This window comes from Canis aureus, chromosome 36 (genome assembly GCF_053574225.1).
Source record: "Canis aureus isolate CA01 chromosome 36, VMU_Caureus_v.1.0, whole genome shotgun sequence".
Taxonomy (NCBI): Eukaryota; Metazoa; Chordata; class Mammalia; order Carnivora; family Canidae; genus Canis; species Canis aureus.
This window is the reverse complement of record NC_135646.1, coordinates 2306615-2320190: the sequence shown is the minus strand read 5'-3', so window position 1 is coordinate 2320190 and position 13576 is coordinate 2306615. Positions and strand designations below refer to the sequence as shown.

Genomic DNA, 13576 nt, shown 5'->3' with positions numbered 1-13576 from the left:
TGTATTAATCATCAGAGGCCAGGTGGTGGAGTATGGTGACAAGAGTGGAGGATTTGGAGTCAGAAAACAAAATTCAAATCCAGCTCCACTACCCTGATTGTGTTGTCTTTAGCCAGACACTCACCTTCCCAGTTTCCTCATCCATAAAATAGGAAGGATATGAACATTAAAATAAACAAGGTCTGTGAAAACGCTCTGGATAAAAAAAAAAATCACTGCATCACTGCACAAACATCAGGTTATTACTTAACCCGCCTCCTTCTTAATCATGAAAAGGAGGCTCAGTTGGTTTGAAGTAATTTTCCTGAAGGTGTTCATACCTATGTGACTTCATTGCTAATCTTGGTACCTTCAATGTTTGTCTTCAAAAAGTTCAGAAGCAGATCTGAGCTTGAAAAAAATGGAGCGCTAGAAGGAACCAGCAAAGGTTGTCACTTCGTTATTTGATTTTTCTCACCTGTCATTTGTGCTTTAGTTATTATACCTCCATTTCCACGGGACTCTGAATACGGAAAGACCAGTTTTCTGTCAGTCTTCTGGGATTTATAGTGTTTGCTGTAATTTCTTTGTTTTGGTGCTTCAGGCATGGAATGAAATCTTATTAGTTTGAAATTACAGTTGCTTCTCTCAGTGACTCACCACCCAGCCCGTGAGCACACACACACACACACACACACAGCCAGAGAACGCACTGGAAATGGGCTCAGAATTTTAAAGAGTAAATAAAGTAATGCCACAAGTATGAGAAGAGATTCACCAACTGAAAACAACTTTGCACACTGGCTGGTGGGCAGTGGCTTCTAGAATGTTCCGAAAGGACCACCACAAAGAGCTGCTTTTAATTCACTCCCTGACACCAAACAAGCTGCCACAGAGCCTCACTGCTTCCAAGGAGAAGGGACGACTCTACCCTGAATAAACGAACACAGCCAAGCGCAGCCAGTCTTTCATAAAAGTATTGATCTGAAAAGGTTCCACAGCTTCAAAAAAAAAAAAATTGCTTTAGAAATGAGTCCTCTAGGGGCCCCTGGATGGCCCCGTGGTTGAGCATCTGCATGACCCCGGGGTCCCGGGATTGAGTCCCGCATCGGGCTCCCTGCAGGACCCTGCTTCTCCCTCTGCCTGTGTCTCTGCCTTTTTCTGTGTCTCTCAGGAATAAATAAATAAAATCTTTGGAGAAAAAAAAAACCCTAATCCTGGTTTGAAGTTGAGTGGGTTTCCAGCAGCTCCTCTGTGGCATGGGCCGTCACCCCTGGGTGCCCTGCAGAACCGGGTCGGGGCAGGCCCGAGCAGGGCTCCTGGAGCACAGAGTACTAGGAATCCCCGTAGCCGCTTCCCTGGACTCAATACAGGAAGGCGTTGTCCCCTAAGACTTTTCAGCAAAGGGCTTCAAGAACACAGAGAAGGATTTCAGGACCCATTTTAATGTCTAGGTTTTTTTTTATTCATTTGTATGTTTTATTAAAGTCTGGGCTCTGGATTAAATTAAAATCCCAGCTTTTTTTTTTAAGATTTTATTTATTTATTTGAAAGAGAGAGAAGGAGAAAGCAGGAGAGCATAAGCACTGGAGAGGGAGAAGCAGGCTGCCCATCCAGCAGGTAGCCCCATGCAGCACTCGATCCCAGGACCCTGGGACCATGACCTGAGCCAACGGCAGCTGCTCAACAAACTGAGGCCCCCAGGTGCCCCTAGTTTCTTTTTAGGAATATAATTCTATGGTTTTTAGTGGATCCATATAGTTGCACAACCCTTACCCCCATCCCCAACTATTCTAAAAATAGTTTCATCTGCCCCAGAAGGAACCTCCTGTCCCCATTCCCCTCCCCTCCTGCCCCAGACAACCCTTAATCTACTTGCTGTCTCCAAGGGTTGGCCTGTGTTGAACATTTCAATAAATGGAATTATATTATTATATTATTATTATAGAATATTTGTCCTTTCATCGTCTGGCTGCTGTCACTTGGCATACTGCTGTCAAGGTCCATCCTTGTGTCTGTACCTCATTGCTTTTTATGGACACATAATATTCTGTTGTAAGGACATCCTGCTCATTGCTTCTCCATTCACCAGTTGATGGATGTTTGGGTTGTTTACACTCCTTGGCTGGTGTGAAGGATGATGCTAAGATCATTTGTGGGCAAGTTTCTGTGAGGACACAGGTTTTCGGTTCTCAGGGCTTCGTACCTGGAAGTGGAAGGATTGGGGGTCTGGCCTTTCCTTACCCAAATCATCATATCAGCAACCTGAGAAGAAGAGGAAGGAGCTTAATTTGGTTGGACTAAGAAATGATACGGGTCTGTAACTGGTAGAGAAGCTGTGGCCTGTGGGTTACATGTTAGTGTTCTCTAGTCCGCAGCAGTTAAAGAATGATATAACCAAATTCCTGGCTCCTGAAAAATAAATCCATGGATAGGCCATGAATCCCAGTGACCCACAATGTTTCCACCCCCTTAAATCCCGAGGGACACACTGTAGTTACTGTGATTCCCCCCGGGCAGAGGAAGCTGTGGGTAGAGAAGGAAGGAAGGAAGGAAGGAAGGAAGGAAGATGTTCAAGTTTATCAAAAGGTGTGGGTGGGTGGAAGAGGTTAGGGGGACATAATCTGAGAAGAGCCTCTTGATGCTCCCTGTATCATGCAGAAGATTTAGCTTTTATTATAACAACAGTGGAGCCTTTAAACCATGGGGATGGGGGTGTTTGAGAGGAGGAGGATAAATGATAAATGATGGGGAGGTTCAGCCGGTCATCTCAGTGCATAAGAAAGAGGGAGTAACTGCCTAGTAATAATGTTCTTTCAAGGATCCTCTATGTTTGGAGCTATCTAGGTTTTATTTATACTAGTGTGAAGAGTAAAGTCTGGTTAATCTAAGATGTGTTAGACGGGGTGAAGCTGTCAGTGGGATCGTGATAGCCAGAAAGGGCTACCACATTAGGAGAACTTCTCTGACGGCCCCAGAGAAGCCCAGATGTGAAGAAGAGACCCCACGTTGGAAGTCCTCTGTGCCGGGAAGACCTGTTTTGTGTTGACAGAATTGGTTTCCTAGAAAAGCTTGGGATCTGCTTGGGATCAACGTCAGACTCTCCAGAGAACTGAATTTTTCCCCCCACTTACACATTTCCTTTATCTTAAAATCAGGGCAGAAGTAAAAAAATAAAAACAGACTGATTCCTCATCACAAAATGCTCTAGGGCCCCAGCACCATGCAGGAGACCCAAGACAGCTGGCTAAGGCGTTAATGATCTGTAATTGCTTCCTGTCTTGCCTCCTCTCATGGATCTTTCCTTTACGTGTAGGCCTTTGGGGCCTCAGCCCAAAGGAACGTGATGGATGATGAAACTTAATTTGGTCCCTTTAGGCAGGGGAGCCTTTCAACAATGGAAAGCGAAGCCCTCCATTTAGGGCAAGCCGTGTCAAGTTAATCATTGCACTCTTGACTGCAGAGTAAATGGAGAAATAGTTCTCTTCTGCCATAGGACTCTCTTTCTTTATTTAAAGATTGATATATTTTAGAGCAAGTGAGCACACGAGCAAGAGGAGGGACAGAGGGGAGGGAGAGAAAGAGAGAACCCACTGACTGGGGACCCCTGCAGAGCTCGACGTGGGGCTCAATGCCAGCACCCTTGAGATCATGACCTGGGCTGAAATCGAGAGCCAGCCACCCAACCGACTGAGCCACCCCGATGCCTCTGCCACAGTACTCTTTGTAATAGACTTTATTTTTCAGAGTGGTTTTGGGTTCATGGCAAAGTTGAGTGAGAAATCGTGATTTCCCATATAATCCTTGCCTTCAACCAGGCACAGCCTCCCACTAGGAACATCCCGCCCTACAGCAGTGCATTTATTACAACTGACGAGCCTACACTGACACATGATGATCACCGAAGCCCGTAGTCTACAGTTCACTCTTGCTGTTGCACCTTCTATGGGTTTGAACAAATGTATGATGACCCTTTGCCGCCATTACAGTGTGTACAGAAGCGTTTCACCACTTTGCCTATTCATCCTTCCTCTCTTCCAAAGTCTCGCAACCCCTGATCTTTTCATTTCTCCATAGTTTTGCCTTTTCCAGAATATTCTATAGTTGGAAACTTAGAATATGTCACCTTTTCAGATGGTTTTCTTTCACTTGCCAGTGTGGACTTGAGGTACTCCCATGTCTTCTCAGGGCTCAAAAACTCACTCCTTTTTAGCGCTGAATAATATTCCTTTGTCTGGATATATCCACTCACCTACTGAAGGGACGGCTTGGTTGGGTCTAAGTTTTGGCTCTTATGAATGAGCTGCCGTGAGCACGCATGTACAGGCTTTTGTGTGGACATAAGTTTTCGATTCATTTGGGTTAAATACGAAGGAGCACGATGGCTGAATCTTACGGTAAGAGAACGTTTCGTTTTGCCAGAAACCACCAAGCTGCCTTCCAAAGTGGCTGTGACGTCTTGCATCCCCACCAGCAATGAATGAGCCTTCTTGTTTCTCTCCCCCCTCCTCATCAACATTTGGTGGTGTCAGCAGTTTAGATTTTGGCCATTCTGATAGATGTAATGTAATGATAGCACATGGATTTATTTTGTAATTCCCTAATAACATGTGATGCTAATATCTGCAGTATTGTTTCTAATATTTTTGACTTTTTGATTTTGTCAGATCCAGCACACTTTTTTTTTTTTTTTTAAAGCAGGACAGTGCTGTTTCACTGGACCAATAAGATGCAAAGACTCCAAGCATACTTTCTGCCAATGTTTCACTTCATATGCTCTCCGAGAACAAAGATCTTGTCTACCTTGTTCTCCATGGTCAACCCCAAAACAGCACGGTGCCTGTTCATTCACATACTGTTTGCTGAATATAGTGGATTTAATGGTAGTCTTCAAAAAGCCGTGGGACCTGTGAACACTATCTTGAGAAAAAGAATGATGGCAGATGTAATTCAGTTAAGTAAGATCTTGAGATGAGGAGATGGTCTTGGATATCTGAGTGGGCCCTTCCATGACAAGTACCCTTAAAAGAAAAAGGCAGAGGAAGAGTTGAGATGGACAGAAGATCAGGAGACAGAAGGAAGGGGAAGAGACAATGTGAGCACAGGGGCAGAGATTGGAGCCCCCCCCCTCCAGGGCCCCCAGGAGGGCCTACAGCCACCAGACACTAGGTGGAGGAAACAAGAAAGGACTCTGCCCTGGGAGTGTGGCCCTGCTGACACCTTGATTTCAGACATCTGGCCTCCAAGCTCTAGGCAACCGCTAATCTATTCTGTCTTTATGGATCTACTGATTCTGGATATTTCATATAAAAGGAATCATGCAATATGTAGCCTTTTGTGTCTGGCTTCCTAAATTTAGCATAATTGCATTGCCTTTTACATTCTTTTTTTTTTTTTTTAAGATGTTATTCATTCATGAGAGATGCAGAGACAGAGACAGAGGGAGAAGCAGGCTCCTTGCAGGGAGCCTAATGTGGGATTTGATCCCAGGACCCCAGGATCATGACCTGAGCCAAAGGCAGATGCTCAACCACTGAGCCACCCCAGTGCCCCCATTCTTCCAACTCTTATAAACCTATTCAACAGTCTCCCAGCTTAATTTTTTTTTAAATCTGTCTACTGCCCCACTTTTGCCAACCTTGATCCCTTTCTCTCTCACCTGGATGTTGCAATATTCCCATACCTGGTCTTCTTCCCTCTAGTCTTGGGGTCTTTGCCTTCACTCTGCCCAGGACACCTGAGGACAGATCCGGTCTGCCTACACCTCTTCCCTGAACCTCCAAGTGGACCTAAGACCCACACGGTGTCTCACGGCCAGGCCCACCTCACACATCTCCTCCTACTTGAGAAAACCTCTGAAATGTTAACATGTTGAAGCCTAGTGTTCAATGGGATGGTATTAGGAGGTGTGGCCTCTGGGAAGTACTTTGGTCGGGAGAGTGGAGCCCTCATTAATAGGATAGTGCCCTGTAAGAAGGACCCCAGGGAGCTCCCTCACTCCCGTCGTCTGGTGAGGACTCAGCAAGAGTATGGCTGTCTGTGAACCAGGAAGCAGGTCCCCACCAGACACCAAATCTGCTGGCGCCTGGATCTTGGACTTTCCATCCTCTAGAATGTAAGGGATAAATTTCCATTGTTTATAAGCCACCAGTCTACGCTCGGTTGTTATGGCAACCCAGGCGAAGACAGCCACTTCTTGAGATGTGATAGACATCTAGTAAATCGCACGTCTTTAGCAGCTCTATGGGGGTGTAATTTGCATACCATATAATTGACCCATCGAAAATGTCCAATTCCACTATTCTGAGTGTGTTCACAAACTTTACACGTATTTAAAATGTACAAGTCAGAATATTTGGGCATGTGTACGTATCCGTGAAATCATCACGGTGATTCAGATCGGTATCCATCACTCCTAAAAGTATCCTCGTGCCCATTTGTAGTCTCTTTCCCCCCCTTCCTGGCAACCATTGGTCTGCTCCCTGTGCTTGACCGATAAACCACTTCCAAGAATTTTATAAAAAGAGAATCCTATAGTATGTACTTCTTTTTTGTTGCTGTTGTTGTGGCTTCTCCATTCTGTCTCTACATACATACATGTCCATAGAATTGATTAGACGATATTTTTCAAGGCGTATTTGCATTATGATGAGATCTTCTGTACGTGATGGTTTCTCCACTCGGGCGGGAACCTGATGCAGGGCTCGGTACATTGTCGCCCTGCTGTCGTGAATGCAAAGGCCCAGACAGGCCTGCGCAGGCCTCCAGTACTACTCCTTTCCTGTGACTTGAAGAATAGAGCTCTTCCTTCTGTGTAAAGAGAGCTGTCACTACGGTAATCTTACTCGACATTTATCGATCAGATACAATGTGCTGCTGTGGCAATATATTGAAGTGAAATGAACAATTGTCCTAATTCTTAGAAAGTTCCTTCAGGGACACCTGGGGGCTCAGCGGTTGAGCGTCTGCCTTTGGCTCAGGACGTGACCCCGGGGTCCTGGGATCGAGTCCCGCATCGGGCCCCCCTCAGGGAGCCTGCTTCTCTCTATGTGTCTCTCACGAATAAATAAGTAAAATGGTTTTTAAAAACCCTCCTTCTCCATCTGCCTGTGTCTCTACTTCTCTCTCTGTGTTTCTTGTGAATAAATAAGTACAATATTTTTGCAAAAAAAAAACCTCCTTCAAACATAGAAGGAAAAATAGAAATGAAGGCAGAGGGATTCGTGAACTTTAAGGAAATTTAAACGTTTGTCCGAAGGCTTCCCTGGCTGTCTTCGCTTAATGGTTTTTAGGATTCCTGTCTGAGGAGTTTAAGTGTTTTTGAGCAAACTGGAGTTATTATGCCTGCAGGTTTTATTTTTGCGGGTGAGTGAGGAAGGGACTGTGTCAAGGAATCTAGCTCAAGCAGCTTCCGAGACATTCCTGGTAGTCACTCCACACGTAATTGTCAGTCTGATGTGGGTTTTTACAGGTCCCCAGGAGGGAGGCAGAAACATAAAAGAGTGCGTTGGTTTCCAGGACAGTAGTTCCTGGTAATAAGGCGACGGTAAAGAGGTTGGATTTCAAAGTCCGATTAGAAATCACAGCTATGGAATTCAGTGATTGTCACTGAGGATTTAAAGCCTGTGGATTTGGCCTGCTGTGCACAGACAGTGGTTCTTGGTTTTTTAACCCAGAGCAAAATGACAGTGGAGCAGAAAACATAAGCAGCACCTTGGGGGGGGGTGGGGGGGAGAGTGTGCTGGAGTAATGCTCAGATGTAAAGGAGTTGAAAGAAAGCACCAGAAGTGGAAAACCCCAAAGCACTCTTGGCTGACTAATGGAAGTTATTTTGGAATAGTCCTTCACGGTGGGTTTTGTGCCAAAGCAAGGTAACACCATCCATCATGAGCTAAATAAAGCCCTGGTAAAATCAATGGGTCATGGTAAGACGATGGGAAGGTTTATCATTAAAGCCCAGGCCCAAGGGACCTGGGCGAGAATACAGGGTCATGCAGGCCTTCTCAGGGCCTTCTGGGCCCATGAACCACCTGGGATTTGTATGAAAACAGGGTTCTAACTCTAAGTCTGGGCGGGGGCCTCGGATTCTGCCTTTGAAACCAGCGTGTAGGTGGTGGGCACGCGGCCCGTCCTCAGACCACACTTCGAGTTGCCCACGCAGACTTGAGTAAATGGGCTGCTCTTCCCTCTTTATAAACTGATCCTGAAATCATCCTGTCAAGCTCTCTGACAAGATAAGTCTGTGGTTAGCAGCCCTGTTCATCTCTGAAGGGCATGGAAGCCAAATTCTGATTCCATCTTGTGCTTTAAGAAAAAGAAAGGGGGGGCAGTTCTTCATTCATGCCACCATGAAAAATCATTTGAGAAAACTGTCAGTTGAGTTGCCTTTATTTTAAGGTTGAAAATACTCATGCCATTTATTCTACTGATGCTCCTGATTATGGAAAGAAATTGAATTACATCCAGTGTGTCACCTGCATGCGTCGGAAGAAACCGTGGCGTTCAAAAATATTGTCTTAAGCAGAAGGTCTGTAAGAACAGTCACTTTTCTGGTTAAAACTTAAAAACAAGGGCCGTCAGATTTGAGAACCATCCTGGGTTTTGAGGTGTCGTCGTGGTGGCATAAGCCGCAGATTTTGAAGCAAAGCTACTGGGTTTCGAATCTGGTGCTCCGCTCGCTAGGGACAGTGGTTACCCCCCTGGGAAATAGAGCTGCATTCTGTGGTGTTACTGGATTAAGTGAATTAGTATCTGTAAAGCTCCGAGGACAGTACCTGGCACACGTGCAAGCTGTAGAAACGCTTGTTGAGTATACCCCGAAAATTTAGATATGGGTCGGTGTGGGGACGCCCGTGTGGTGCCGTTGATGAAGAGTGTGGCTCTTGGTTTCGGCTGATGTCGTGACCTTAGGGTCACGGGATGGAGCCCTACCTTGGCCTCCACAGTCAGCTCGGAGTCTGCTCGAGATTCTCTCCCTCCGTCCTGCTTGTCCCCCACTCCTGCACTCTCTCTCTCTTTCAAATAAATAAATCAATCTTTAAAAAAAAAGAAAAGAGAAGAAAAATGATAGGTGTTAATGTCACTCATGTCTTCGGGGCCCAGGAAGGCCTGTTTCTCTTCCTCCTGACTCAAGCAGCCTCCTACAGGACTTTCCCGGCAGGTAGGTGGACCAGAATGGGTGGGGAGTTCGGCCAACGGACCGGGAGCCCCGAAACAAATTCATGCAGTTTAGGGGTCTTGCTGATTTGGTTGGACTCACGGCGGCCCTTTGGTTTTGCAGTTGGTGATGTATATTGGCCAGGTGGCCAAGGACATCCTCAAGTGGCCACGGCCCCTCTCCCCGCCCGTGGTGAAGCTGGAGAAGAGGGTGATCGCCGAGTACGGAATGCCGTCTACCCACGCCATGGCCGCCACCGTCATATCCTTCACCCTCCTCATCTCCACTAGGGACAGATACCAGGTGAGGCCGCCCGACCGCTCCTCCCCGCGCGCCTCATCCTTGCAGGAGGCAGCAGGGAGACGTTTGGTTTCGGATTTGTCCCCTGGGACACCTGGTGGCTCAGCACTTGAGCGTCTGCCTTCAGCCCAGGGCGTGACCCCGGGGTCCTGGGATCGAGTCCTGCATGGGGCTCCCTGCGTGGAGCCTGCTTCTCCCCCTGCCTGTCTCTGCCTCTATGTGTCTCTCAGGAATAAACAAATAAAATCTTAAAAAAAAAAAAAAAAAAAAGGAATTGTCCCTTTTGCGGGACTGATGTTTATAAAATGAAAACTAGGCAAGATGGAAACAAATGGAGCCAGTGACACCGGCAACCGTTTCTTGGCAGAGGAAGTGACATATGGGTCAGCATCCAAATCGGGCTGTGCCTCATGGGGAAAGAGACACCCCCGGTAACAACACCCCCACTGTCAGCACGACGTGGACTGTCCCGGGAGCCAGGGTGCGGGGTCTCCCCCACCCCCCAGCCCTGCCACCCTGAGCCGCCCGACGAGACAGCACGTGATCGGTTCTCTCGGCCTCTGTTGGCAGCAGACGTGAGGCGCTTATGATCCTCGTAAACGATCCCCGGGGGCTGAGATGATCCCCCCAGATAAATCCTCCTGCTAGACTCCCCGGGGCCCGGGGTGGGAGAGAGTCGTGCCCCAAACTGGCTCCCAGGGGTGCCTCTGCTCCTGGTTGGGGCGCGGCCCCTAGAGATAAAGGCTGCGTGTCTTCTAGAGGATTCTCTAGGTGACAGCAGGTTGATAAATGTTGAAAAGAGAAGAATTTCGCTTAATTAGTATCTGCTTAGATGCCGGTTACCGTCAGACCTTTGAAAAAGTAGGTTAGTACCGCGGTAGAGTTTTGTTTGGCCTCCCCGACGGGTTCTCTCCCAAGTCTGCATTTAATTGGAGATGTTTTACCTTTTACTCTCCAGACAGTTTAGATTTCATGAGCCCCGGCAGTCTTGCAGGTGGATGACAGTGCTGTTTCACCTCGTCCCTTCCCCCCTGGAAACACGGGGACAGTCTCCGTTCCAGGTGGCGGGGAGCTCAGGGAGGAGTCGGCCTGACGCCGTTGGGTCCTGGCTCTACCCCTGCCGCCTTCTGCTTGGTGACCTGGGTGGAAAGGGGCAGGTCTAAGGATGATGTCCCACTAGGTATAATCTTGTACTGTGACTTACCCATGTGTCACGCCAGCATCACAACCGTCTGAGAGCTCCAGGCCCCACTGAATTAATTTCATGCAGACCTCTGAGCTGCGACGTAGGCAGCGCCTCTGCCCCAGGGGGACACAGGGGCCCCGGGCGGCCCCCAGCGGGCTGCCCTCCCTCCGCCTCCCTCCGCATCCAGAGAGACCTCGTGCAGCAGAAAGGCCCACGTCGCCGTGACTGCGAGGACACAGCGCCAACCACCGTTGATAGATTCGTGTCACGGCTGCCTGGTGCTTTGCAAAACATTCTCTTCACCTCAGATGATGCAGCAGTTCCGTCCGAGTTGTTATGAACGTTTTTCCTGTTCAATTTTTAATGATAAATAGATTTAGCTCTTGGGGTTGCTTGCTGTAAATAGTTCTAAAGATGATTTATTTCTATAACTATGTGTTCAGGCCAGTGCCCAAACTCTAATTTCTGAACGCATTAACTCATTCATTTTTGACACTTTTTCTTAAATTAAAACCTGAGACTCTGGTTAGTGATCAATGTCAAGAAAAGACATAGGATCGTGCGTGATTGTGATCACATCTTGCACCAGAAAGAAAGTGCTGGGGACACCTGGGTGGCCCCGTGGTGGAGCCTCTGCCTTGGGCTCAGGGCATGACCCCGGGGTCCTGGGATCGAGTCCTGAATTGGGCTCCCCGCAGGGAGCCTGCTTCTCCCTCTGCCTGTGTCTGCCTCTCTCTGTGTCTCTCGTGGATAAATACATAAAATCTTTTAAAATTAAAAAAAAAAAAAGACAAGAACGAACGTGCTGGATGTGGACTCAGAAGATGCAGCTTCTGGTTCTCTTACCCTTTTACCGGCTGTGTGACCTTGGGCGGGTGGGTTTGCCTCTCCGAGGCCTGAGGCCGGTGCCCGCGGTGAGGATCCAACCAGATGATTGAGGGGAAAGCACCTTTGTGCCTGATAAAGTCCGATAGTGATGAAAGTGATTGTCGAGGTTCAGAGTTCCGCAGCTGTGGGATGGAGCTGATGATAGGCCCCACGGTATAGGGCCGCGTGGGCGCGGCGGGAGGGCGGCTGTCCGGCGCCACCCAGAGTACAGGCAGCTGTGCGTCCTCGTTGTCTTCTCGCCGTGGAACAGCGCGGCGCTAGCGTTTGAGGCCTGTGGGGTAGACCCCTCGGTGTGCATTTCCACGCAGGGCGTCCCTGTGTTCCTTACGTGACTCCGTGGTAGCCAGATTCCTCTGCTGCTGCTGTGACCCACCGGCAGCTGCAGAGATTTAGCAAAGTCTGGATTGTCGCCTGCCCGTCTGCGGGTGAGGGCGCCCGTTCCTAGCGTGGGCCGCGGCCCCTGGGCTTCCGTGGGGAGTCGGTTGGAGGGACTTGGTTGCACTTGCAGATGCCAGTCCTATCCATCCACCCTGCCCCTTGCCCCTTGCCCGACACTGTGTACTTCCTATGTGTTACTCTAAGAATAGGTCGAGATAAAAAAAAAAAATTTACTAAATCACTAAATTATTTACTAAAACTGTCAGCACCATGTGTGTGGTCATGAGGCTTAAAGCCAAGCCCTGACCCGGTCTGATATGGATGTTAATATGACATGAGACTTCCTCCCAGGACTCTGGTCCTGGGTGTCTTCCTTCTCTTTGCTCTTTTTCCCACTTTCCAAGTGGTTTTATTATTATTTTTAAAATTTGTATTTATTTATTCATGAGAGACACAGAGAGAGGCAGAAACCCAGGCAGAGGGGGAAGCAGGCTCCCCACGGGGACCTGATGCGGGACTGGATCCCAGGACCCTGAGATCACGCCCTGAGCCGGAGCCGACGCTCCACCGCTGACCCCCCGGCACCCTCCACGGAGTTTCAGACCAGAGACTGCAGGTGCAGGAAGCTGAGGTGGAGGCTCACACGGTGGGGGTGTGAGCAGGAGCTAATGGCCTTGTTTTCTCTCCTCCCCCCAGTATCCCTTCGTCTTGGGGCTGCTGATGGCTGTGCTGTTTTCCACCTTGGTGTGTCTCAGCAGACTTTACACCGGGATGCACACGGTCCTGGTAAGTCCTTGTGCTCAGGTCTTCGGGTGACCGTCCCCGCAATACAGTGGCCGGCGGGTCGGTGTGTTCCCCACCCTACAGGCCTCTCAACGCTGTTTGCATGTGTGATTATATTTCCCGCCAGGCCAGTGAGGTAAGTAACTATTACTTGTGGCCCCTGCATGATGACAATGGGTCATTAAGGTAGGATGGAGGAGGCTGCGCTGGGCCAGACCCTCGCGACCCGGAGGCCTGGCTGGCGTGGCACCAGGGACTCGGCCCCTTGTTTTCGGGTTGCTGTACGGATGGTGGTGGGTCTCCACCCTCAGCCGGCTGAGGGGAGCGGGCGTGTGCTGGGCTCCCCGCTTGGCCCTCGCAGAGGCGGCCTGCATGTCCAAGGATCTCGGCTGCACCCCCACGGAAAGGGCCCCGCTCCTCCGTGGGAAGAGCCAGAGTCACGGGCTGGCTTCCCTCGCGCTGCCCAGGCCGGAGGCGACGGTGGACGCAGACACGCCTGCAGTAAGGGTCTGGCCTCCCTTTCACGGTCTCCCGGGTCTGGGGCGCTGCCGGCAGCCCGTTAACACGGCCCAGAGCTCTGTTCCGGGGGTTCCAGGCCCCGGTGCTGGCCCCGGTCCTCCTCCGGGCGCTACTGATCGTCGTGACTGGTACGAGGAGGATGTCGCTAAAAACCCATGGGTGTCAGTCTCCAGGTGAAGCTCAAAAGACCGCCAGGTAGTCCCCAAGCGCAGGAATCGGGAGTCTTAAAGGTGCCCGAGGGCTGCTCTCGCACCACGCCAGGATGTGCTTAGCTGTCTCCTGCACGGGGAGGGGTCTCCAGCTCCTGCAGGTGTGAAGGGGGACACAGGTGGCCACACTGTGAGCCGCAGCCCTCGGGGACGCCAGGGGTCCGGCCTTTGAGGGAC

At 49.4% G+C, this 13576-nt stretch overlaps 1 protein-coding gene and 1 long non-coding RNA gene across 7 annotated transcripts in view; one reads left to right on the top strand and one right to left on the bottom strand.

Moving 5' to 3' along the window:
• Positions 1 to 13576, top strand: part of SGPP2 (sphingosine-1-phosphate phosphatase 2) — a 102132-nt gene that overhangs the window by 65098 nt on the left and 23458 nt on the right. For 4 of the 6 annotated variants that reach the window (XM_077884999.1, XM_077885000.1, XM_077885004.1 and 1 more), the window contains exons 3-4: positions 9260 to 9439; positions 12585 to 12674. In XM_077884999.1, coding sequence (XP_077741125.1) covers positions 9260 to 9439; positions 12585 to 12674 — 270 coding nt within the window. The remainder of the gene's footprint in view (positions 1 to 9259; positions 9440 to 12584; positions 12675 to 13576) is intronic. The other 2 variants (XM_077885003.1, XM_077885002.1) reach the window with 1 other exon arrangement.
• LOC144305876 (uncharacterized) lies at positions 4648 to 10572 on the bottom strand. Its single transcript, XR_013372898.1, has 2 exons — positions 10381 to 10572; positions 4648 to 5000 (listed from the first exon to the last, which is right to left on the bottom strand). It is a non-coding gene; the product is annotated as an uncharacterized LOC144305876 (long non-coding RNA).